The following is a 27,021-nucleotide window of genomic DNA, read 5'->3' as shown; positions in this document are numbered from 1 at the left end:
AACGCACGAACGAATTTGGCAAAGAGCACGCCAAAATTAACGCGAGGCTATATCTCGGCAACGCTTCAGCGTATCCTGACCAAACTTGGTGTGTGTAATGACAACCATGACCTTAGGCTACCTGCACAGTTTCAGCACAGTGCCACCTAGTGGTCAGGAGATATGGAAGAAAAGCACAATACCCAATTTTCCTATATCGGCCATTTAGAATTCATTGGCGTATCGGTACAAAACTCGGTATGTGTCTTCGACACCATGCCCTGAAGATACTCAGGTGAAGGGGGTGGATTGGAATCCACTGCTGCTTCAATGTATATGTAATGAGTGATTATAATCAAGGTATTAGTCAATATTTTTCCTTCAAAATATCAAATGAGTTAAATAATTTCTCTGGAGATTTTACTTTGTTATAGAAGTTAACAGTGTGATTACTGAAATGTTCTTTTCATGTATTCTTTAATGTCTCTATTTGATATCTGAATGCAGTAACAGTGCTTGCTTATTTAGCCCGGCTTCCAGAAATGAAATAGGGACTTGTTTTGTGTTTGAGAAAGGTCTTCAACGTGTTAAAACAAATAGGGGTCATTGAAGTCTATAGTTTAAGGGACTATTTCTCAGTTAAAGCCTATATTTTCCATTTAGACTAAAGTGTAGCTCTCCTTGAGAGAAAGAGCTTGTTATCTTGATGTTTTGAGACAAGACTCCTGTTTATAGTTAGAGTCTGGCTAAATCCAACCTTGGAACTGTGTCGGTGTGTGTGTTAGTCTTCTTGGTTACAGGTTAAGGAACCACTGGCATTATTGGAGATTGACTGAGTTGTTGTTCGGGACATGCTGGCGCCCAGAAACCCAAATCTGCGACCTGGAAGGTCACGACGTGCCTAACTTCAGGGTCCGAGTGTCAGCTGCATAATCAATGGAGATATGCTTCTGTCTATCTGTATATGTGTGGAAAATTACTATGTTTATGAATTTCATAGCCAATCAGAATCATTCAGCCTGTATGCAATGACGTAGCTTAGACCTTGGAAATGGTATAACTGCTGTGTCTTGAAGCTGACGTCTGCTGATGAAACTGCAAACTATCTTCAGTAAAACTTTTCTTCAATTTATTATAATTCTGACTCCGGGTCTTCTTTCAAACATCTGGTCCTTGGGTCCTAAACTGTTAACCCCTAACACAGGGTAGCGCCACCTTGTGGTCAAAAGTTATAGTGAAATAAAAAAAAATAGGCTACTAATAACTTTTATTTAAATTAGCCTATTGTAAAGATTGGGTTGTGCCGAAAACATAGATAGGCCTACCGATTTTGCCAAAGTTGGCCAAACTTCCTGTCCGCCATCTTGTTTTTCTTTAAAAACCTACTTTTTCGAACTCCTCCTAGACCGTTGGTCCAATTTTCACCAAAATCGAATTGTTTCATCTTCAGACCATGCCAGCAAAAAGTTATGGATTTTCATGTCGATAGACCAAACTGTTTTACCACATATACTGTACCACATCAACAAATTTGATGGCATGATGTTAAAGCGACTTATCGTGCTTTCTTAGTGCTTGGCACATTTTGACAGTTTTTTAAACTGTTTTGAATATTTGGATATAGCCTAAAATGTACGGACCACCTAAAATGGCATGGTGAAGGGAAAAAAATATGAGATGGGAGGAAAAACTGTCAACGTTTTTTTAGCGCAAAAACGTTTTTTTTTTTTTTCGCAAAAAAAACCACGTTTTTGCGCTAAAAAAACGTTGACAGTTTTTCCTCCCATCTCATATTTTTTCCCATGTTTTTTTTTTCTCCGTGAAACCCAAAACTTTTGTGAGCGAACGCAAAAGCATTAAAATTCCTCCCACCTGGCATTTTTCCACCATGCCTCTTTAGGCGCTCCTTAAAAATGCAATACAGAGTGGCTAATAAACTGCTTAAATAATTTTTTTCTATCTTTTTTTCTACATCACGTGAGTGAACTGTCCAAGTGAATCAAACTGAATCGCGAACAATTTCACACTTTTGCGTGAACCGTTTGACCGATTACATCCAAATAGTGATTCATTCGCGATCTGGCATTGCTAAATCTAATGCTAAAGAGCGGATAGAAAATTCACTGTGGCATGATTGCTGAAATATTATCAAAGAAATGTATCTCAGGTCGTTAATCTCTGTATGTTTACATGCTAAAATAACACCACAAATAAAAGGAATAGTAACATTAGGCTCTATTCTTCAGCAAATTACCATTATCAGTTATTTCTCTCTGTTTATCATACAAATCATTTAGTGTTCTAAAGAGAAAAGGAATGCAAAAATAAAGTTAGGAAAATATTTTACATTGAAACATTACTTTTAACATTTTTATTTCATATCCCAAGGCCCATTGCACTCGTAGCTTTACTTAATGACCCTGATCTCATGGTAGCTCTGAGAATAAAAGATATTGCTGATGTTCATCTTCTGATATTGGATTCCAGGCTCAAATATTCAACTGGAGGTGATTTCATTCTGGCCACAGAGAGACAAATGACAGAAATTTCAGTTTTATGTGAAACCGGAGCTCTATCATTGACATTTCTGCAGATCTTTGGCAGATGTTCTCAAAGCGGCTTTCAGGACACATGCTGTGGGAGGTTACAGACATTTCATGACTGTGTATAAGGATCTGTCATTCATTGTAAATGAGGTGAGAGATCCACATTCAGGCCACGGATCCTGGAGGTAAATAAGAGCTTTTGGATGATCTTTTCTTTTGAACCCAGCAAGTGATTTTCTCTTCTCAGCTTTAAAGTCCTCCTGTGGTGAAAATCCAGCTTTTAATGTTGTTTATGTGTCTATGTGGTGTTTTTAATATGCTTTAAGACAAACCATGTGTAAATTCATAAGTCGACAGCATTGCTGAGTGTTTTCTCCTTAAAACTGCAGTGAACCAAAGACAGTCTAAAAACACGCTTTGAAATCGCTGGTGTTTCTGACGTCACAAACTACCTTGTAACCAATCAGATCAACGTGTGATCGTCAACCAGTGGATCTCTGAGCTGAGTGAGTGAGTGAGTGAGTGGAGGCGGGGCTCATTTGCATATTCATAGAACCGCGCATACTAAATGAGGCAAGGGTGTTGAGTTACATTCAAGATATTTTAAGGCATGAAGATGAAAAAAAAACGTTTAAATATGTAATTTTGGTGATCAAAGATGAGTTTTAAAGGATAAAATGATTTACTACAGGGGGACTTTAACAATCTAGCCGTGGTTTACAAACGCTACAGGTCATTTAAGAAGAAATAAATCTCCCACATGCAGTATAAATTCTCCTGAACTGATTTGTAGTAAACATGAATGAGTCACTGTTTGTACTGAAGAAACCGAATGCTTATTCGATTAGTGGCCCCTTGATTTAGTACTTCCACATATTTGTTTTGGTTTTTTTGGCAGTTTATGTGGATAGTTAAGTTTACCATTTGAAATGTGATCTCGTTAATCAATCCTGGTTTGGGCTTGCACAACTACTCATGTTTACTAATCAGCTTTCAGAAAAGTAGTCGAAAAACACGTTGCAGCATTAGTGGAGAGAGTAAAACTTGTTGGCTAATAAAGAAAACACTCCATGATAATGTGGTTGAGAAATATTTAATTTCTTAGGGTAAACATGTCATACTTACAAATATATATATGTACACGCCGGCAATAAAGACAAACGCAATCATTGAGAATGAACATTAGTTTGTAGAGCAGATTGAGAGTTTGAGATGAAGGTCTTTGCAGTTTGTGCTTTCCTCTAGCGCCATCTTCTGGCAGAACTTCATAAGCAAATCTGCTTCTTAATATATATTTTGTACTCAAGCAACATACATTTTGTACAAATACAAGTATTAAACATTATGCATACAACGCATATGCTTCTTAACAAATGTTTGTGAATGGACACATCAAGACTTCACATTTGTATCTTAAAGGAACAGTTCACCAAAATCTGAAAATTCATCATTTACTCACCAACATGCCATCTTAAACCTGTTTGAGTTTCTTTCTTCTGTGGAACACAACGAGAAATTAAAATGTATAACATAATATTATAAAATAGCCTATAATAAAAGTAGATGCTAAATAAATACAGCAAAACGGACATCAATTCCAGGTTACACTGCAAACAATGCTTTTCTTACTTAGTATTTTAGTGTTGTTTCCAGTCCAAATATCTGAATATTAAAAAAAAAAAAATGAAATGAGAATGATCTGCCAATGGGATTAGAAAAATAAACTTAATTCAAATGGAAACAAGATTATTTTTCTTACTCCATTCGCGGATAATTTTTCTTGTTATAAGCAAAAACTCACTTCATTTTGATTTTTTTCCCCCCAGAAAACAAGACACACTTTTACTACTTTAGCAAATGCATCTTGATTTAAGAATTTTTAGATATTTGGACTGGAAACAAGACAAAAAAAAGCATTTTTGCAGGGTAAAAATATCAGCATATGAGTGAGTAAATAATGACCGAAATTTCATTTTTGGGAGAACTAGCACTTCAAAAAATCACATCCACCTTCAGTAACGTTATTAAATGTAAAAATAGATCCATGAAATCATAATAAAACAGTTATTTCCTCAGTGAGCTCGTAATGGCGGCTGTTTAGTCGTCACGTGTTCCTCAGGTTCTTGAGCTCCAGCTCCAGCTGTCGGATTCTCTGGTCTTTCTCTCCGAGTTGATGTCTGAGTTTCCTCAGCTCGTCCTGCTGCCGGTGGACCGTCTTCAGCAGCTGGAAAACACACACAGACACACACACACACGATCTCTCAGATATCTCACTTTCCCTTCTAGACGTCTAAAGCTTAAACAGAGAGTGGAGAAGTTCAAAGATGTTTCTCCTGGGAAAAACACCCCAATAATCTCATATTGGGCTACATGATCTGCACTGAGGTCACACACACACATACACACACTCACACACTCACAGACACACACACACACACACACACACACACACATGTCTGGTGCACTATCTTTGTGAGGACTCTCCATAGACGTAATGGTTTTTATACTGTACAAACTGTATATTCTATCCCCTTACACTGCCCCTATCCCTAAACCTACCCATCACAGGAGACATTCTGCATTTTTACATTTTCAAAAAAACTAATTCTGTATGATTTATAAGCTTTTGTACCCATGGGGACCTCAATTTAGGTCCCCACGGTGACACGAGTCCCCATGAGTCTGTGTGCATTCAGGTTTAAGTCCCCACCGGTGTAGAAAAACATGTCCACACACACACATACACACACACACACACACACACACACACACACACACACACACACACACACACACACACACACACACCTCTTTGTCTGTGTTTGGAGGAGTGTTTTGCAGTAAGTCGATGCCCTTCACAGTGCGTCTGTCTCGTCTCGATGCTCTGAGTCCTGCTGGATTTGGACGTTTATACGCTTCTTTAAGAGAAATCAGCACTGGCCCTGTACAAACACACAGATGCATTTACACACACACTCACATCTTCAGATGCAAAAACCTCTAAGTGCCATCTGAAATTTTCTTCTAGAATGATCATTTTTATCAAGCTTGTATGTTTAAGTTCAATAATTTCACATATATACATATAATTTCAGTTAAATGGCAATGCAAATTACCTATTAACTGTTATTTAAGTGAAATTACTGAACTTAAATATACGAGCTTTATAAAAATGATCATTCTAGAAGAAAATTTCAGATGGCACTTAGAGGCTTTTGCATCTGAACTCTTCATTTATTCCCTGATATGTGTGAGGATAGAGACGTCACCCCTGTCGGTCCCGCTGAGCCACTCCTCAGCCGACAGAGCCGACTCCGCTCCCGCCGTCATCGGGAACACATCCTCCTGAAACGACTCCGACTGCAGCACACACACACCCGCCAGCATTTTTGATCATTTTCACAAAACTTTCATGGCCTGAACATGCATTAGATCCAAAGACAGAACAGAGCTTTTGCTTTTACACAACAGATCCCGTCAATAGCAGAGAAGTGTTGTGTCATAAATATACGCACACACACTCGCACACACACACTCGCACACACACACACACACACACACACACACACACACACACACACACACACACACACACACACACACACACACACTCACTCACTCACTCACTCACTCACACACAGGCACACACACACACACACACACACACACACACACACACACACACACACACTCTCACTCACACTCTCACTCACACACAGACACTCACACACACACACTCACACACACTCTCACTCACTCACACACACACAGACACTCACACACACACACACACACACACACACACACACACTCACTCACTCAGACACACACACACTCACATACAGACACACACACACTCACATACAGACACACACACACACACACTTGCACACACACATACACACACACACACAGACATGTGTATCTGTGTGTGTGTGTGTGTGTGTGTGTGTGTGTGTGTGTGTGTGTGTGTGTGTGTGTGTGTGTGTGTTAAAGCTAAACCCGTTATAAACCGTGGCTCCTCTCACCCTGCGCGGGACGATCATGGAAATGGGCTCCACCATATTTTTCTGAGTCACCAGCTTATAAAACCTGAAGATCTCGCACTCGCCCACATCGACCCCGCGTTTGGGCATCACACCTGCAGGAAAACATCAGATCAGACTCGTTCACCTCCAACCCTTGACTCATCACCTCCACCTTTATATGATCACAGAAGTACTGGGATAAAAGTTTATAGTTGGGATATAAACATGATCAAAATAGAGCAAATCACCTTTTGAAAATATCTCGCAATTCTGACTTTATAAATCGCAATTCTGACTTTATATCTCGCAATTCTGACTTTATATCTCGCAATTCTGACTTTATATCTCGCAATTCTGACTTTATATCTCGCAATTCTGACTTTATAAATCGCAATTCTGACTTTATATCTCACAATTCTGACTTTATAATACAATTCTGACTTTATAACTCACAATTCTGACTTTATATCTCGCAATTCTGACTTTATATCTCACAGTTCTGACTTTATATCTCACAATTCTGACTTTATATCTCGCAATTCTGACTTTATATCTCGCAATTCTGACTTTATATCTCGCAATTCTGACTTTATATCTCACAATTCTGACTTTATATCTCGCAATTCTGACTTTATATCTCACAATTCTGACTTTATAACTCACAATTCTGACTTTATATCTCACAATTCTGACTTTATAACTCACAATTCTGACTTTATATCTCGCAATTCTGACTTTATATCTCGCAATTCTGACTTTATATCTCGCAATTCTGACTTTATAAATCGCAATTCTGACTTTATAACAAGCAATTCTGACTTTATATCACGCAATTCTGACTTTATATCACGCAATTCTGACTTTATATCTCGCGATTCTGACTTTATATCACACGATTCTGACTTTATATCACGCAATTCTGACTTTATATCTCGCAATTCTGACTTTATATCTCGCAATTCTGACTTTATATCTCGCAATTCTGACTTTATATCTCGCAATTCTGACTTTATATCTCGCAATTCTGACTTTATAAATCGCAATTCTGACTTTATTTCACGCAATTCTGACTTTATATCACGCAATTCTGACTTTATAACTTGCAATTCTGACTTTATATCTCGCAATTCTGACTTTATATCACGCAATTCTGACTTTATATCACGCAATTCTGACTTTATAACTTGCAATTCTGACTTTATATCTCGCAATTCTGACTTTATAACATGCAATTCTGACTTTATATCTCGCAATTCTGACTTTATATCTCACAATTCTGACTTTATATCTCGCAATTCTGACTTTATATCTCACAATTCTGACTTTATATCTCACAATTCTGACTTTATATCTCGCAATTCTGACTTTATAACTTGCAATTCTGACTTTATATCTCACAATTCTGACTTTATATCTCACAATTCTGACTTTATAACTTGCAATTCTGACTTTATAAATCACGCATTTCTGACTTTATATCTCACAATTCTGACTTTATATCTCGCAATTCTGACTTTATATCTCGCAATTCTGACTTTATATCTCACAATTCTGACTTTATATCTCACAATTCTGACTTTATAAATCACGCATTTCTGACTTTATATCTCACAATTCTGACTTTATATCTCGCAATTCTGACTTTATATCTCGCAATTCTGACTTTATATCTCACAATTCTGACTTTATATCTCACAATTCTGACTTTATATCTCACAATTCTGACTTTATATCTCACAATTCTGACTTTATAACTTGCAATTCTGACTTTATATCTCACAATTCTGACTTTATATCTCACAATTCTGACTTTATAACTTGCAATTCTGACTTTATAAATCACGCATTTCTGACTTTATATCTCACAATTCTGACTTTATATCTCGCAATTCTGACTTTATATCTCGCAATTCTGACTTTATATCTCACAATTCTGACTTTATATCTCACAATTCTGACTTTATATCACGCAATTCTGACTTTATATCTCGCAATTCTGACTTTATATCTCGCAATGCTGACTTTATAACTCACAATTCTGACTTTATATCTCGCAATTCTGACTTTATATCTCGCAATTCTGACTTTATATCTCGCAATTCTGACTTTATATCTCGCAATTCTGACTTTATATCTCGCAATTCTGACTTTATATCTCGCAATTCTGACTTTATAACTCACAATTTTGACTTTATATCTCGCAATTCTGACTTTATATCTCACAATTCTGACTTTATATCTCGTAATTGCGACTATGGTCCGTGTAACGCTTCACAATTCAGTTTTCAGACCATACAATGCAAATGCAAAAATGAAAAATTGAAACCAAACATTCTTTTTTGTTGGTTTTCCAGTTACATTATCAATGGATATTCGCCTTTTTCTCCCCTTTTTTGAATTTTACTTTTGCTAAATTGTGACTTCAGAAACAAACATTTGAATAAATGAAATCTAACCGATTTTCTATTTTTCCATTTTTCGTCTTGTAATTTGCGCCGTGGGCGGTACCATTAGCACGGGGGTGTGGCCGTGGACTAACTTTACTATCATTTCATTGATGTAACTGCTTTATTTACACTGCATGCACGTTTGAGGAGTTTAAAAGTTTAAAAGATGGAACACAGGACAATATTTTTCACCCAAAGTGCCATAACTTTTATTATTAGGCTAATAGTCTACGTGTGCTAAATTATAAGGCAGTCTCGGACCGGCCATCGGGAGCAGCCGGCAAAAGTGAAATCCCGGTGGCCTGGATATGGTTTGGCACATTGCCCTACCTGTTTTGTATTGACCTTATTAATAAAAATACTACCAAGCGAAAATATAGGAAAAAAGCTTCTTTTTTTTTTTTTTTTTTTGTTAGGTTTTTAGCTCTCGTTTCTCGCCTAGCCTACAATACAATAAAGATGCAGATGTTTTCACTATAGCGGGCATTGTTCGTTACCACGGCATCCGCTTCGAGTTTCTGTCCCAGCTAACAATTTAACGTTCTGGGAACGTTCTGGGAACGTTAGTTTTTGGTTCCCAGAACGTTCCCAAGAACGTTCCCTATTGGTTAGCCAGGAAAGTTTTCTTTACGTTAATAGAACGTTCCCTATAGGTTAGGGGAACGTTCCCGGAACGTTCCCGAAAGGTTCCCAGAACGTTCCCGAAAGGTTCCCGCAAGGTTCTCGTAACGTTCCCGGAAGGTTAGGGGAACGTTCCCGGAACGTTGCCGAAAGGTTCCCAGAACGTTCCCGGAACGTTCTCCTAACGTCTACACATCCTGATATGCCTGTACACAAATTGTAGGTCTACAAACAACATATTCTACATTGTTTATTGTTCAAACACTTAAGAATCCTATGAATATATTATTACAATAAATTGAATTTACAGAAACTATCACTAATAAGTAAATCAATCAGTTTGTATTAAATAAATAAATCAGCACACAATCCATGTTTTTGTTTATTCATTGTTTAATTATCAACCTAAAATAAGTCATTAAAAACAGCGTTAGCAAAATGTATTCAGGAACAGTAATTTACATTTAATATTTCAAACATGAAAATATTTCAAATAAAACTGCACAAACATTTTAATTAAAACGATCTTTTTGCAAACTGTAGCCTATAACTTTGGCTATAAAGTTGAAAAAGTATTCATTTATATACAATATACATGAATGTGCCAATCTTCACTCCGCTCAAAACATTTAAACTCCCAACACCATCTGCAAATTTAACAAGAAAATAAAAAGACAACGCGTTACATGGACACACAATCCCATGCCAAAATTCAAGCCCTGTAATGGCATTAATATTCATCTGGAGCAAATGAAAAGAGTGAGGTGGGATTGTGGATCACAATTGGGATCACAAGCTGTAGGAGATATGAGCACGAGCGCTGCTGGTATCATGTATTTATTCAGATATTTCAGCATCAATGTGTATAGAAAAATTTATATATTTCAAAACAATACATTGCATTTATTTATATTGCACTATTTATTATTTCAGACTACAAATCAAAAAAGGAATGTTTTATATAGGGGTAAGGATACCCATATTAAGCCTCTCTCTCTGAAGTCAAATAAAAAACAGAGAAAATAATATTTAAGTCTAGTGAACTCTGACCTGCGAATTCGCTCTACCTTTTATGTATAAGTCTCACCTCCAATGAAGAATTTGAAAACCTGTAACTGCTGTGTTGTTTATGAGAAAGAAAGTGAAAAAAAGTTTGAAACTGCTATCAATTTTTTTTTTTTAATCTCTGTGACTTTACACCTACAAATTCCACTGTCACAGGTGCTCAGTTTTGCTATAATGAAACCCTCACAGAACATGGTAATAATCAGCCATCCATGCAAAAGCAAAGGTCGGTGTAGTTTACAGGTGCATCTGTCCAGGCCAACATCTGATGCCTTGATGCCTTCCGCTGGGATCCCAGAAAACCTGAAATAAAAAAATAGTACAGTTCAAAATCTATCATACATACATCTCATCTGGTATCACAAATTATCATTCCAGGTTCACTTTAAGATATGCTCAATATTAGTGCTGCACAATATTGAAAAATTTAGAGTTTATTTAGAGATATCAGCCGTATGGTTTAGTGCATGCGCTAACGGCTCCAGGTTTGTATCTGGTAAATTACCCCACTAATAATGCCCAGAATGGTACCAAACTACTACAGTAGTACAAATAGGTTCTGTACTCATTAAACGAGGCATTGGAAAGTTTGTAAGTACATCAGGAGTTTATTTAAATAACACTTGCCTGACGGCGAATGCTACTGCTGATGTTGACGTCACTTTATGAGTACAGAACCTATTTGTACTACTCATTTTCCCCGACATAGAGCAGACCGGCACACAACAAAAACTGCTGTTCGGATGTTCCCTTTTCTGATATTTTAGCCTTCGTGACATTTTAATTAAAACAGAAGTAAGAATTTTAGTGTAATAAGCAAAAATTAACAGTAAACTCAGAGATCACCTACAGCTGCAGATGTGTACGGAAGTGAAAAGCGGAAATGCTTAGACCTCTTTCCGGTTCAACCGCTGGGCGCTCCGCATAACCTCTATTGGGGGGATTTTGTAGAGGAGTGAACCTGCATAGAAAATTACAATAGATAACAAGCATAGATAAATACAATAGAAGAAAAACACAGTTGAAATAAGCAGTGCATTATGTTTTTCAGTTAAATCTAACTTATCAGGTACAGAAATTGATTTATCAAAATGTAAAATAAGTCTTCAGTGTAAAAATAAAATAACTATAAAATTAATGTATCTTTGCTAAAGCTACAAGTCATTCTCTCTTTTGATGTTTGATCACCATTGGCGACACAAGCAGCTGCGGGTACGTTAGGCTGCTGTCCCTTTAAGACGAATGCGCAGAACTAATATAAATGACACGCATCCGTTTTCTTTCTGTTTAAAACACAAGACAAGAGGAAACTCGCCATTTTGACTTCATTTTGCGTGCACGTGTCTGTTTAAGCTAAAAAAAAAAAGTGAAAGAGAACTGAATTCGGCTAAACTCACCTTCTTCATCTACTGACTGTGGATGGCATCAAGGTCTTGTCCTGAAGAATACAGGGCCAAACAATAGGGATTTTATCTCATCTGGTAACAAGAGCAAAGCCATAACTTTAAGAACTCTAATGATATATTTACCCCCTGATATTGCATTGGGGATATCAATTCAAACATTTTTAAAGGCTAAGAGTATGAGCCACAGCTGCCCAAGATATCTAGGGGTTGCAAATTAGTCATGGCTATAAACCTGTATGCATGGCATCTACTTTGTATTTTTTATAAAGCAATGTTCTATGCATTTGTCCCTGTCAAATAAACATTAAATAAATAAATCTGTGAAAAATAACTGCCTAAAGTTGTCGACCCCCTGAACCGCATTTAAAAGTACAAAGAATTTCAGTATTGATCAATAAAAAAAAATAAAAAAATACATAAATACCTTTGAGTTGGACAGTATGTTGTCAGTCTCATTGGCCAACATAATTCAAAACAGACCTAAAGAAATAAAATAAAATATAGTAATCATCAGGATATCATGTTATCATAATAGTTAAATGAATTATTATAACTATGACCATTATAATATTGTATTAGTCGCCTATTATTTAGCTGATTATTTAGCTTACAGGCTTCTCAAGGACAATCTCACTGAAAAAACTTGGGGTTAATGATTTTAAAATGTGAGACTTATTTCAAAAGCATAAATCTTACAGACCCCAAACCTTTGGACAGCAGTGCACTGCATGTTTGAGGTGGTTTTGCTTACTAGTCATATGGTTCATAGAGATTTTCTTGGACAGGGAGTGCAGCAGGCCATCACAGCATGATGATCTAGGAACATAACATGCTGTTTGTCACAGAGCCAAAAATATTACATGTGATAGGTTTATTACAAGGAACCAAGCTAGAACAGAGGTGAAATGCAGAAAAGATAAATATATACAAATCTTAAGATAATATATTGTGAAATAAATGCATATGGAATTATCATCATGATTAAACAATAACTCACCCCTTGTTGTAGAGTTTTATTTTTTCTCTCGCTATTCTGAAATCACATTTTAGCAATATTGGTAAGTAACGTCACTGATTAAGTTAACAATACAGTGCATTCTTTTTGGTTAGCCTAAATAAATTAGCTTACTTCCCATTGACAAATTACCAGCAAAACTATCAAAAACTGTTATCTACACTAAATATGTGTTTAAAAACCCAAACTTTCATAAATAAGACCTCAACTTAACGTAACTTAGGCCTAACGTTGTCTTTTGAAACCGGTTAGCTAGCGTAGATGCTAACGGACTTTTTCAAAGACATAAAATCATTTCTTTAAAATAAATATTTAACAGAAGCGTGTCAATTACACGTAAGAAATGTGTCAGGGGCGTTTGTGTGTATTATTTGTGAGATTTTGTTGTCTAAACTTACCTGAAAGCAGTGAAACCAACAGCGAGAGACGGGAGTTTTGTTGTTTGTCAGTTGTCGATGACGTTTCCATCTGCTCTCGAGCAGCGCACGTGCTCCAGTGTTTGATCACGCGCATGCGCATTAAAACACTTCAAAGTCATGCAGCATTTAAATAAACATATAGAATTAAAATATAACATAATTTAAAATATCATTAATAAAAAGTTATTGCGAATAGATCTGAACGTTGTTGGTTATCTTATAACCTTAGGGGACCGTACTGACGACGTTGTCAGTTGGTAATCTGCCTGTTAATAGTAGGCTAAGTGATATTAAAATAATAACCTGCAGAGAACGTTCCCAGAACGTTCTCTTTAGGTTATACAAATAAAACCTAAAACCTGCAAGGAAACGTTCTGGGAAGGTTCTCTTTAGGTTATAAAAATTAAACCTAAAAATAACCTGCAGGGAACGTTCTGGGAAGGTTCTCTTTAGGTTATTAAATAACAACCTGCAGGGAACGTTCTGGGAAGGTTCTCTTTAGGTTATTAAATAACAACCTGCAGGGAACGTTCCCAGAACGTTCTCTTTAGGTTATAAATTTAAACCTAAAAATAACCTACAGGGAACGTTCTGGGAACGTTCCCTTAAAGTTATAAAAATAGATCCTAAAAATAACCTACAGGGAATGTTCCCAGAACGTTCTCTTTAGGTTATAAATTTAAACCTAAAAATAACCTACAGGGAACGTTCTGGGAACGTTCCCTTAATGTTATAAACAAAGATCCTAAAAATAACCTACAGGGAACGTTCCCAGAACGTTCTTGTTTGGTTCCCAAAAAAATAACCAAATGGGAACCAAACGGGAACGTTAGGGGAACGTTCTGTGTTTGCTGGGGTGCTTCTCGTTCCCGTAAAATGCCCTTAAATCTAGCACAGTTGTAGAACTTTCATTACAATAGAAGCAGTTCGCTGGGATATGAGGCGATAGGCTATAGCTAACTATGCTGCAAATCAAGAGCAATAATATTTATTTATTTTCAATAAATAAACAGAAATATCTTGCTACGTTTGGCACATTGCCCAGCTTGTTTTTTATTTATTTATTCGAGCACATTAAATTCGCCATTCGATAATGAATCAGTACTATAGACATTAAATATTGTATTAGCCTACAAACGAGAGGGGGGGGGGGGGGGTATGGTTATTTTTTTCTATATTTTTGCTTAGTAGGCTATAACTTTTATCGTTATTCTAGATTCCCGTGAAGGATCTCGCGAGCCACCCCCGTTCTGCTGCACTGAAAATGAACTGTCTGGATCTCATGGTTGTGGCTGCCTAGGCTACTGTAGGCCTACCATGTAAAATGAACAACAACAAGGATAGCTATATATTAATAAAATAAAGTAAAAATGGATAGGTAAATACAAACAAGGGCAATGTGCCAAATCATACCCAGGCCACTGGGATTTCACTTTTCCCGGCTGCTCACGATGGCCGGTCCGAGACTGCCTTATAATTTAGCACAGACTATTAATAATAAAAATGATGGCACTTTGGGTGAAAAATGTCGTCCTGTGTTCCGTCTTTTAAACTTCTCCTCAAACGTGCATGCAGTGTAAATAAAGCAGTTACATCAATGAAATGATAGTAAAGTTAGTCCACGGCCACACCCCCGTGCTAATGGTACCGCCCACGGCACAAATTACAAGACGAAAAATGGAAAAATAGAAAATCGGTTAGATTTCATTTATTCGAATGTTTGTTTCTGAAGTCACAATTTAGCAAAAGTAAAATTGAAAAAGGGGAGAAAAATGCAAATATCCATTGATAATGTAACTGGAAAAACAAGAAAAATTAATGTCTGGTTTCAATTTTTCATTTTTGCATTTGCATTGTATGGTCTGAAAACTGAATTGTGAAGCGTTACACGGACCCGACTATATCATGCAATTCTGACTTTATATCTCGCAATTCTGACTTTATATCTCGCAATTCTGACTTTATATCTCGCAATTCTGACTTTATATCTCGCAATTCTGACTTTATATCTCGCAATTCTGACTTTATAACTCACAATTTTGACTTTATATCTCGCAATTCTGACTTTATATCTCACAATTCTGACTTTATATCTCGTAATTGCGACTATATCATGCAATTCTGACTTAATAACTCACAATTCTGACTTTATCAGAATCGTGATCTTTATTCGAAACAAAAAAATGGCATTTCTCGATGTAACCCGAACGGTGCTGCTCTCTGAGCCTCCTGTCCTGCGTTTGGTGATGCAGAAACTCACCGAGACCCTTCTGAGGAGCCGGAGACCTGAACTCCATCAGCAACTGCAGGAACGGCTTCTCAGGACTGACCTCATAATACCGGATGTTTCCGTCACCCTGTGGACGCCAGACCATCTCCACAGTCAGATAACACATGCAGTTCTTGCACCTCAGCGTATTGTAGTACATTATTAAACAGTATGCAATATACTCAGTGTATAGGGATGGGAATCGGAATCGAATACTTGAGGTCAGGAACCGGATACTTGTTATAAAATTAAAATTTTGATTCCTCTCATCGATTGCTTTGTGTGCATTTTAATGTGATTTTAAATGTGATTTCAAGCGCGAGACGACACGCGCACTGTTTTCTGTTCTGCGCACTTGAGTAACAGTATATTGTGCAGCTCTTAAAATGTCATGATCCTGTTTTATCCTGGCCGTTCACATATCAGATTTGGAAAACAGGCGTGTAAACTGTGGAAAAGTGGGAATGTAGAGGGTGGGAAGAGGGAAGACAACACACAGACCTGCAACACCCTCATTATATAGACACATGAATATTAAAATATGACCTCAGAGGAAAAAAAAAACAGTTGAGGGTTAAAAATCCAATGCTATATAACAAACTGCCTAAAGGAGGGAGAAACGCGGACATTTTGTTTACCTTATTGGAGTCGAAATTACGGCATCAATAAGAAACGGAATCGGTATCGGTAAAATTCAAACGATGCCCAACCCTATCAGTGTATATGATTATTTATTAAAATCCTGCTTAATTGGGACATTACTTGTCCCTGTCCCGTTAAACACTTTCAGGTACCGTTAGGCCCTTTATTTCCACAAAATGTTCTTAAAGGGATACTTCAGGATTTAGCATTAAGCTTTGTATTAGTTTGTGTAAATAGCTTCTGCACTCAAAAATTTGTTTAAAAACAATATTTGCACTTGGCTCACTCACCTTCCCGGCCAGATAGATCATGTGTGTGTCGGGATCATAGAACGGGAAGAGGACACCCGACAGCCCATCGATCTCTTCCTCCATGACGGGTGCAGACAGGTCCTCCTACATATTTAAACAAATGTCCAGATGAATCTGTTGATTTATTCTAATCGGCCTAGAGACATAGAGGACGATGTCTGGAAGGCTGTCAACCAGTTAGACCCTACCTGATCCCATAATGCAATCTGTCTGGTGTTCCACCTGGAGACGCCTGTGGTGAGGACACGCTTCAGATTACCCAGAAACACCACACGGTTCACTCTCGTGTTCTTACAGTCTGCTTCCTGTTTGGATGTACAAATTATATATAACTAAGCAAACAGGTTCAGTTAAAATATAATGTAGAGTTCAAATATAATTTTTACCAATTTATTAGTTACATTTTTTTAATACGGCTAGTTTTGTATTTTATTTGTGCTCTTTAAAATGCACAAAAATAAAATCAAAATGCTTGTGTTTTTATTTGTTCCATTTCTTTTATTGTATTTTCTTTTAACTTGAATAATAACTCAAAAAACCTAAAGCAGTGTTTGATTAATTGGGAAATATTATAATAGTCTAATAAAAAGTCATAATAGTAATATTTTATACTATAATATAGCATTAATATTTATAACATTTCAATATTAAATAAGCCAGTTCAATTCTAAAATAAAATTATAAAAAATTATAAAATTATAAAACATTTTGTAAAATATAAACATATATAAATAAATAGAAAAATTGTTTTTTTCTTTATTTAAATGAAAATATAGATACTGGATATTTTTTATGAAAACAATAATATGTATGATAATTCAGCGACACCAAATCAGAACAATGCAAACATAACATTTATTTTCGACAAAATATATTTAATTAAAATACAAATAATTTAAATATAATGTAAATTATATATATATATATATATATATATATATATATATATATATATATATATATATATATATATATATATATATATATATATATATATATATATTACTTAAATAATTAAAAAAATCTATTTTATATATATATATATATATATATATGACATCTGCACTCACCTGAAGAACTTTCCCTGAACGTGGATCAATAATCCGCAGTTTTTTATCCTTACAGCTGGTGGCCAGTAAACTTCCATCAGTGTTGAAGGACATACAGAGGACAACATCTGGATGGCTGTCAATCATCTTCACAGCCACGCCCTCTTCCAGATTCCAAATCAGAATCTGTCATGTCAACAACAAAAATATCACTATTGTTTAGTCGTTCAGTTCTCTGCGGGTTAGTTCCGGTTGTCTTGTCAGTGTTGGGGAAAGTTACTTTGAAAAGTAATGCATTACAATATTGCGTTACTCCCTTAAAAAGTAACTAATTGCTTAGTTACTTTTCAAGAAAAGTAATGCGTTACGTTAATTTTGTGGTACTTTTTTTCACGTGGGCTGGGCTTGTTTTTGTTTTTTTGGGGTAAATGTAAAGGCACTTTCACACCAAAACTGAAATAATAAGCCTCAGGCTGAAGGAAGTGCATATTCACGGGTGTACAGTAGAGGGCGCAACTCAAACAACACTTTCAACTTTCAACACTTCACAAATAAAAACTAAAAATACAAAGTCATTTTTAGTTGTCAATATAAAGTACATTGGTCATTAAAGTGAGATTAACAGCATAAAAATATTTGTTTTATTTAACATATTTAATTATTGGAGGTTTGCATAGTCTGATTTAGCATATAACTCATTTTGAGGAATATTGAATCTTTTTTGTGCAAGTGAGATGAGTACATGCATGCACACATTTAGAACTACAATAAACATCATGTTCACACACAACGCCTCTGCACTGCAACATTGGGACGAGAGCTGTCAGTCAATAAATGGGAAAACAAAGTAACTTGCGTTACTTATTTGAAAAAGTAACTCAATGCAATTTCTTAAGTAGTGCATTACTTTACTAGTTACTTGAAAAAGTAATCTGATTACATAACTCAAGTTACTTGTAAAGCGTTTCCCGCAACACTGGTCTCGTCACCTTGCAGTCGTATCCGGCGCTGAGCAAGATCCCGCTACAGGAGGGGTGCCACTCAATAAGCCCCGCCCTCCGGCTGTGGCCAATCAGGATCATCAGAGCTTCGGTCATGTTCCTCCTCAGACCGCCCTCAGGAATCTGCCAGATCCTCACCTGAGGTTCAGAAGCCAAGGCAAGGTTTACTTCCGTGTTATTAGATATTATTAGATGCCAGATGACAAGTACATCTATGTATCCTCTTTTTATAACTGTATCATATATCTCTTTTTAATTCCTTTTATGACTGTTTTAATTTTCCTTGCTTTTATTTTGTGATTATTTTAATTCCTCTCATTGTAAAGCACTTTGAATTGCCATAGTGTATGAAATGTGCTGTATGAATAAACTTGCCTTGCCTATACAGTATATGTGTCCCTGGTCAAGGCTTGGCATCATTATTTATCAGCATGATTGGATTGATTGAGTGGGTTATTTCTCACCGTACAGTCCTCAGAGCTGGACGCGATGATGTTGTCCATGAACGGACTCCACTTGATGTCCATCACGCTGCCCTGGTGGCCACACACCTTTGGGTGATGAGGGTCTATTCGCCCTGGCTGAGAGAAAATGAGCTCATATTTAGACCGGGGCAAGTTGTCACACAGAAAAGGTATGAGAATTTTGAGTCAAACATTTTCTCTAGCTGTGGTTTTGTATGTTGGTGACAGTTAAGGCCTAGTTGGCTTAAATTAAGTGAACATAAAACAACACTGACCTACATTAAGACAAGAGTCACTCAATAACAGTCGGGGCAAGTTGTTACATACGTTTTAATTGCTGTAAATTTAGATATTATTATTAATTACTTTCTTTTGATCAAAACAATGGTGTGATTTATTTTTGAATGCTATGTTTTTCATTTTTTTCTATATTTCAAGGAGTATTTTTTTGCTTTTGTTTTATGGATTACTTTTGTCAAAAACTCATTAATTGGCAATAACATATTTTAAATACACATATGCAGCACAAGATGGCTTGATATTTCATATTTACAAATAAATTATATATATATATATATATATATATATCTTAAAATTATACACTAGTAAAAGTGTAACAACTTGCCTCAATTTTATTTACATATGTAAATACTTGTAAAACTAAATAAAAATTTCTTGGCTGCAGTTCTTATTTCTACCAGAATGTGGCGCTACAAACAAACTATCCATTGTGGTTGTACAGAAATCTGAGCAGCCACATTACCCAAAATAAAAGCATTTAATTCACTACACCGTCTTTAGTTCCATAAAACACATTTCTGATGTGATTTTTGTTTCAGAAGAGTTTGTGTATGCTTGAGGACTGAGCTAACTAGTGTCAGAACTCTAACAGAGGACTGATTGTGTGTCTGTACCAGTCACATGTGTCTCCATCTCTCACTCCCTGCCGGACATTGATATCAATACATCCTCCAAACGCTGAACACACGTGTCTGAACACACACGCTTATGGATTACTGCTGTCTCTCTAGTGGCATTTGCACATGATCTCTGGTTAAACAACATTACTGTGATGGTACTAAGACCAAAACATAGGCACAGTTATGCTTTAATTGGCTGGATGGTAAAACTAGTTTTAGCATGTACAGTTATGCTAAACAAGTCTGTTTTAGTATATAAAACATATGGGTCAAACTAGTTAGTTTTAGTATGCACAGTACGATTATGCTTCACTTGGTTGGTTAAACTAGTTAGTTTTAGTATGCACAGTACGATTATGCTTCCCTTGGTTGGTAAAACTAGTTAGTTTTAGTATGCACAGTACGATTATGCTTCACTTAGTTAAACTAGTTAGTTTTAGTATGCACAGTATTATGCTTCACTTGGTTGGTTAAACTAGTTAGTTTTAGTATGCACAGTATGATTAAGCTTCAGTTGGTTGGTAAAACTAGTTAGTTTTAGTATGCACAGTATGATTAATCTTCAGTTGGTTGTTTAAACTAGTTAGTTTTAGTATGCACAGTATGATTAAGCTTCAGTTGGTTGGTAAAACTAGTTAATTTTAGTATGCATAGTAAGATTATGCTTCACTTGGTTGGTAAAACTAGTTAGTTTTAGTATGCACAGTACGATTATGCTTCACTTGGTTGGTAAAACTAGTTAGTTTTAGTATGCACAGTACGATTATGCTTCACTTAGTTAAACTAGTTAGTTTTAGTATGCACAGTATTATGCTTCACTTGGTTGGTTAAACTAGTTAGTTTTAGTATGCACAGTATGATTAAGCTTCAGTTGGTTGGTAAAACTAGTTAGTTTTAGTATGCACAGTATGATTAATCTTCAGTTGGTTGTTTAAACTAGTTAGTTTTAGTATGCACAGTATGATTAAGCTTCAGTTGGTTGGTAAAACTAGTTAATTTTAGTATGCATAGTAAGATTATGCTTCACTTGGTTGGTAAAACTAGTTAGTTTTAGTATGCACAGTACGATTATGCTTCACTTGGTTGGTAAAACTAGTTAGTTGTAGTATGCACAGTCAGTACGATTATGCTTCACTTAGTTAAACTAGTTAGTTTTAGTATGCACAGTAAGATTATGCTTCACTTAGTTAAACTAGTTAGTTTTAGTATGCACAGTACGATTATGCTTCACTTGGTTGGTAAAACTAGTTAGTTTTAGTATGCACAGTATGATTAAGCTTCAGTTGGTTGGTTAAACTAGTTAGTTTTAGTATGCACAGTATGATTAAGCTTCAGTTGGTTGGTAAAACTAGTTCATTTTAGTATGCACAGTATGATTATGCTTTACTTGGTTGGTTAAACTAGTTAGTTTTAGTATGAAAAGTACGATTATGTTTTACTTGGTTGGTTAAACTAGTTTGGTTAGAGACTAGTTAGTTTTAGTATGCACAGTACGATTATGCTTCAGTTGATTGGTTAGAGACTAGTTAGTTTTAGTATGCAAAGTATGATTATGCTTTACTTGGTTGGTTAAACTAGTTAGTTTTAGTATGAAAAGTACGATTATGTTTTACATGGTTGGTTAAACTAGTTAGTTTTAGTATGCCCAGTTTGATTATGCTTCAGTTGATTGGTTAGAGACTAGTTAGTCTTAGTATGCACAGTACGATTATGCTTCAGTTGATTGGTTAGAGACTAGTTCGTTTTAGTATGCACAGTATGATGCTTCACTTGGTTGGTAAATCTAGTTAGTTTTAGTATGCACTTCAGTATGCACAGCTTCAGGTGGTCGATCAGTTAACTCTACCTTATGAAGTGGGATAACGATGAACGCTCCTCCTCCCGCGCTCTCTGTGACCACGGCGAGGAATTTGGGGTTAACGGCACAGACGTGGTTGTCATGGACGCTGTGAGTGATGGGAATTCCCTCGTAACACTGCTCCCGGCTTCCCACTTTTCCATAAACATGCCGGAACTTTGAATTTCTGTACGTGGATTGCCACGACATCTATAGAAGACGAACACAGCGAGAAACTAATCACACTAGAGACACAGACTAAACCAGCAGCGTTGATAATATACATCACACACACACACACACACACACACACACACACACACACACACACACACACACACACACACACACACACACGTGTGTGTAAATATATATACATATGCAGTCAAACCAAAATGTATTCAAGACTCCTGCAACATTTCTCACATTATCTCAGTTTATTCGCTATAGTTTCTAAAACGGTAATAAAATATGAGCAGAACTCAGTTGATATTTGACTGGTTTTGTCCGTCCTTCTGTTAGACTGTCTCACACATGAATCATGTTGAATATCTGTCAGCTGTTAAATTTAACTACACAATTAGATAATACCAGTTTAGCTCAACCAGTGACCAAGCAATGCTTCATTTTGTTCAGTCTGTGTGTAAAAAGAGCATTAGCAATTAAAGAAAACACACTTCAGCAAAACATGCTGTCTGAATCATTTTTGGTCCCAAATTTTTATGAATTTTTGGGTATAATATGTGACAGTTTATTTTGCAATCCTCACTTACATAAATGAACTAGCGTCCTACACACACTAGTAAAAAAAAATATAAAAAATTATATCTGGTGTCTGAATAATTTTTGGTTTGACAGTGTGTAGCCTATATATATATACATTTATTATCCCATATATATTATGATATAGTATAATAATGATCTGCACCGATTCTGATCACACACATACATTTAATATTCAAACAGTCTATTAATAGTGACACACTTTTCACATTGATTAATCCGAGAGAATTGTTATTCCCCTATGATGAGCATTCATCTGAACAGTTTCTGTTTTCTGTGACTGTGTGTGAGGTTTATAACACGCGTCCCACATGTTCAGACGTCACCAATCACACAGAGAGCGAGAACATGACCTATTTTCTCTCTCTCTCTCTCTCTCTCTCTCTCTCTCTGATCTAGCGGTGACGTTGTGTTCGTGCGGACGCAGAGATTGTGTAACTCGATTTAATGAGTTGGAGGATTTGCTGGAGAAAGATGTGCAGCTCATAATCTTCTTCAGGCGTTTGCACCCTGTACAGTGGATGAAAAGAAACGCTTTTATTGTCCACTATAGGTCAGAAATCAGAACTGTAACTACTTCACATGTATGTTAAAATGCAAAACGTTTGTGAAGTGACTGATCCTGATCCTCTCTTCCTGTGGTTTGTGTTTTAGTGAGTTGCGTTTCATTGTTTGCTATTGTTTCAGCTCAATTCCTGCTTTGCCCTCGTGTGTTTCCTTCTTTTGCTCTCAAACACACACACACACACACACACACACACACACACACACACACACACACACACACACACACACACACACACACACACACACACACACACACACACACACACACACACACACTCACTCAGACTCGAACCGAATCTTCAGGGATTCAGACACAATGGGGATCCATCCGCAGCCTCTGCTCGAGACCGGAAGAGGATTATATTAATATCTCCATATGAAGACAACACGAGCAGCGCTGAACAGTTCACCATCGCCACTGAACTCAAGTGTGTGATTGTGATTGAAACTAGAGCTCTAGAAATGAAGAAAGTTACGGTTGTGTGTTTCCTGTGAGATTCACACACATTCCCTGTTTGTTTTTATTAGATAATCAGTTTTTTAAAGATACACTGGAAAAAAGAAAAGGTGGAAAACACTTTTTAATCAGTCATTTTGTCTCATTTACTAGTAAAATTTCTTTAAAACAAGATGCATTTTACTTTACAAAATATTAATTAATATTATATATATTTCTTTACCACACTGGTAAATTACTTTTACTTGTTTTAAGCAATAATATAACACTAATGAGCGAGTTCTGTGCTTAAAACGAGAGAAGTTTAGCACACAGTAAAGGTGATTGCTGGTTTAACTTAAGAAAGTAAGTTACATGGTTGCCTTACATTTTTGAGTTCATTGATATTAGAAATTTGAGTTAATAAAATAAAGGAGATTGGTTTAATCAACAGAAACTTGAAATATTATGTTATACATTACCACATTAATTATCTAAGTTGATTTGAGAAAAGAAAAAAAGTTCTGATAAATCATGAAAATATTTTCTTTTTACAGTGCAGTTTAATATTTTTTACTATGAAAAGACAAAAAAAAAAAGATTTTGCATTGCATACAACAAAATAAAGTCAAATATTTTAAAGTTTCTTCGATATTTCTCTTAGATATTATATAGAATTTGCCAAAATAAATAAGAATTTAGTTGGTGATATTGTGCAGTATATATATAGTAAGTTATATGTTTAAAACAATATACAATATCTAAAATATTCTTCCACTTCCACATGTGTGTGTGTGTGTGTATGTATATATATATATATATATATAATTTTTTTTTTTTATATATATATATATATATATATATATATATATATATATATATATATATATATATATATATATATATATATATATTATTTCATATAATCATTAATTTGCATGTGACCCTGTCAGCCGTATTAGTTCCTGACTGATTATATCTGCATCTTCACTCAAACTCTGGTGTCAGTCGTCTTACCTTAACTTTGGTCATGAAGATCTGCTCTTCTGGTCCCAGAATGCTCTTCTGCTGCTGATCTAATGAAGGATGAAGACAGAGAGAGTAAACGACACACGACACACATCTGCTGCTGTGATTGAAACACACACACACACATCATGCTGGAAACACGACTCCTCCCTCCTGCATCTGTCTCTCTCTCTCTCTCTCTCTCTCTCTCTCTCTCTCTCTCTCACACACACACACACACACACACACACACACACACACACACACACTCACACTCTCTCTCTCTCTCTCTCTCTCTCTCTCTCTCTCTCTGTCTCTCTCTCTCTCTCTCTCTCTCTCTCTCTCTCTCTCTCTCTCTCTCTGGTGATTATATAACACACGCCGTGTCTGACTGTCAGCTCTGATGAATCTGCTTGTTCAGTTCACAGGTGAATCTCGCAAAAACTTCATTCTAAAGTCCAAATGTTGATGTTTTTTTTTCATTTGCATTTTCATGACAGTACAATGTAAAATGCAGAGTTAAATATGTGTAGACCCGAATGATCATGAAAGTCCTGCATGTAAAGGCCACATGTGGAGCATTATGATAGAATTATAATAGAATTCATGTCAGTGAAGGTCCAGTCCAGCTAAACTGAACTCAATCAGATCACGTCATATACTGAGTGTACTGTTCATCATTCAGCTTCATAATAATAGTAACAGTAGTTTTAAACGTTCTCATGTATGTACTTTTGGACTGAATAAAGGCTTTGGATTATTAAAGCGTCCACTAAATGAGTAAATGTCAATATAAACGTGGTGTGACGCCCTCATGTGGCTGTGAGATGAAGCACACCTTCCCATCAGCCACTGCAGGTCAAGTACACTTGGGCTCGCACACTCGCACACTATGTTCTATACAGTATGAATGTATTACATCTGCCATGTTGTCAGTATCATGTGACCTACGTGTACTTCTTCCGTACTGTTTTATGATACTGTCATACTTCTTTCATCACATACTGTTTTCCGCCCACTATATACTGTAGTAGAGAAGTATGCGATACTGAAAACTGCATACTAGTTGTACGACTTCTACTATATCGGTCTATGGTAAAAATACTATGCTAGTATTAATCAGCTGTTATTTTATATAATTGAGAATGAGATAATATAGTTTTCACTAATATTTTGATTTAAATATTACATTTAGTTTAAGTTTTAGTCATTGTCTTGTGTGTTTTGTTTATTTTTATATGGATTTTCTATATGGTTTTTACTAATATTTATTTATTTTTCAGGTTTAGAACATTAAAACGAAACTTGCAAGTGAAATTTTTATTTTTTTTAGTTAACATTTATTTCATTTCAAGCTACTTTTTTTATTGTTTTATGTTTAAAGGTCCCGTTCTTCGTGATCCCATGTTTCAAACTTCAGTTAGTGTGTAATGTTGTTGTTAGAGTATAAATAATATCTGTAAAATTATAAAGCTCAAAGTTCAATGCCAAGCGAGATATTTTATTTAACAGAAGTTGACTACATCGAACGGCCCGTTTGGACTACATCCCTCTACTTCCTTCTTTAATGACGTCACTAGAACCGTTTTTTGACTAACCTCCGCCCACAGGAATGCTCCCTCAACTCTACCGAAATTCGTTTATGTACTTGCGCACTTCTAATAACTTACTGTGTTTACTCAGCTCTTACGGTGATTTTCTGAAGTAAAACTGACGCTTCATCTTTTGTGTGATGTACAATAAACTTTATTACACTCATCAGTATATGTTTGATCATCATTCAGACAGCAGACTTGTAGGCTATTAATAAATAATGGATACATACAAGCAGATGACAAATACGTTATAATAACCTTAATTAAACTACTAAACCATACCTGTTTCATCTCTATACAGCACTCTGACTCTGTAGGCATTATTGTCCGACTCGAACTGAACACCGTTACTGAGAGTTTCTGATATTATCCTCATTCCGTGAGATGGAATTGTCCTGAGAGACTGAGCACGAGCTCATGAAGCTCCGCCCCCTGTGTCGTCCAGCAGCAGCTCATTTGCATTTAAAGGGCACACACTAAAACAGCGCGTTTTTCTGAGCCCCAGAAAATGACAATTTAAACATGCTGTAAAAAATGATCTGTTGGGTATTTTGAGCTGAAACTTCACATACACACTCTGGGGACATCAGAGACTTATCTTACATCTTGTGAA

General features: G+C 36.0%; 1 protein-coding gene and 1 long non-coding RNA gene across 4 annotated transcripts; both read right to left on the bottom strand.

The window, feature by feature from the left end:
- Window positions 1–3,603: 3,603 nt before the first annotated feature.
- Window positions 3,604–24,932, bottom strand: coro2bb (coronin, actin binding protein, 2Bb). The gene is made up of 12 exons (XM_081356635.1): window positions 24,823–24,932; window positions 22,029–22,229; window positions 19,263–19,379; window positions 18,787–18,936; window positions 17,819–17,983; window positions 16,937–17,053; window positions 16,728–16,832; window positions 15,787–15,883; window positions 6,554–6,666; window positions 5,795–5,885; window positions 5,334–5,467; window positions 3,604–4,749 (listed from the first exon to the last, which is right to left on the bottom strand). Exons 1-12 carry the CDS (start codon window positions 24,835–24,837, stop codon window positions 4,630–4,632), a joined length of 1,425 nt encoding a protein of 474 aa, XP_081212761.1. The 5' UTR covers window positions 24,838–24,932; the 3' UTR covers window positions 3,604–4,629.
- On the bottom strand, window positions 11,543–13,984 carry LOC308685104. Of its 3 annotated transcripts, XR_014029425.1 has the most exons (5): window positions 13,090–13,984; window positions 12,844–12,908; window positions 12,517–12,572; window positions 12,084–12,164; window positions 11,543–11,647 (listed from the first exon to the last, which is right to left on the bottom strand). It is a non-coding gene; the product is annotated as an uncharacterized lncRNA (long non-coding RNA). The 3 variants fall into 3 exon arrangements; XR_014029424.1 differs by having other exon boundaries at window positions 12,084–12,124; window positions 12,844–13,984; XR_014029423.1 differs by having other exon boundaries at window positions 12,084–12,124; window positions 12,517–13,984.
- Window positions 24,933–27,021: the final 2,089 nt, after the last annotated feature.

Source organism: Scardinius erythrophthalmus (genome assembly GCF_964197995.2).
Source record: "Scardinius erythrophthalmus genome assembly, chromosome: 24".
NCBI lineage: Eukaryota > Metazoa > Chordata > Actinopteri > Cypriniformes > Leuciscidae > Scardinius > Scardinius erythrophthalmus.
This window is presented reverse-complemented; position numbering and strand designations above follow the sequence as displayed.

Coding starts and splice junctions, on each gene's coding strand:
- coro2bb (XM_081356635.1), bottom strand. Junction 17,984..18,786: donor GCGCCGGATACGACTGCAAG/GTGACGAGACCA, acceptor TTGACATGACAG/ATTCTGATTTGGAATCTGGA. Junction 5,468..5,794: donor GCTCAGCGGGACCGACAGGG/GTGACGTCTCTA, acceptor GTGTTTGTACAG/GGCCAGTGCTGATTTCTCTT.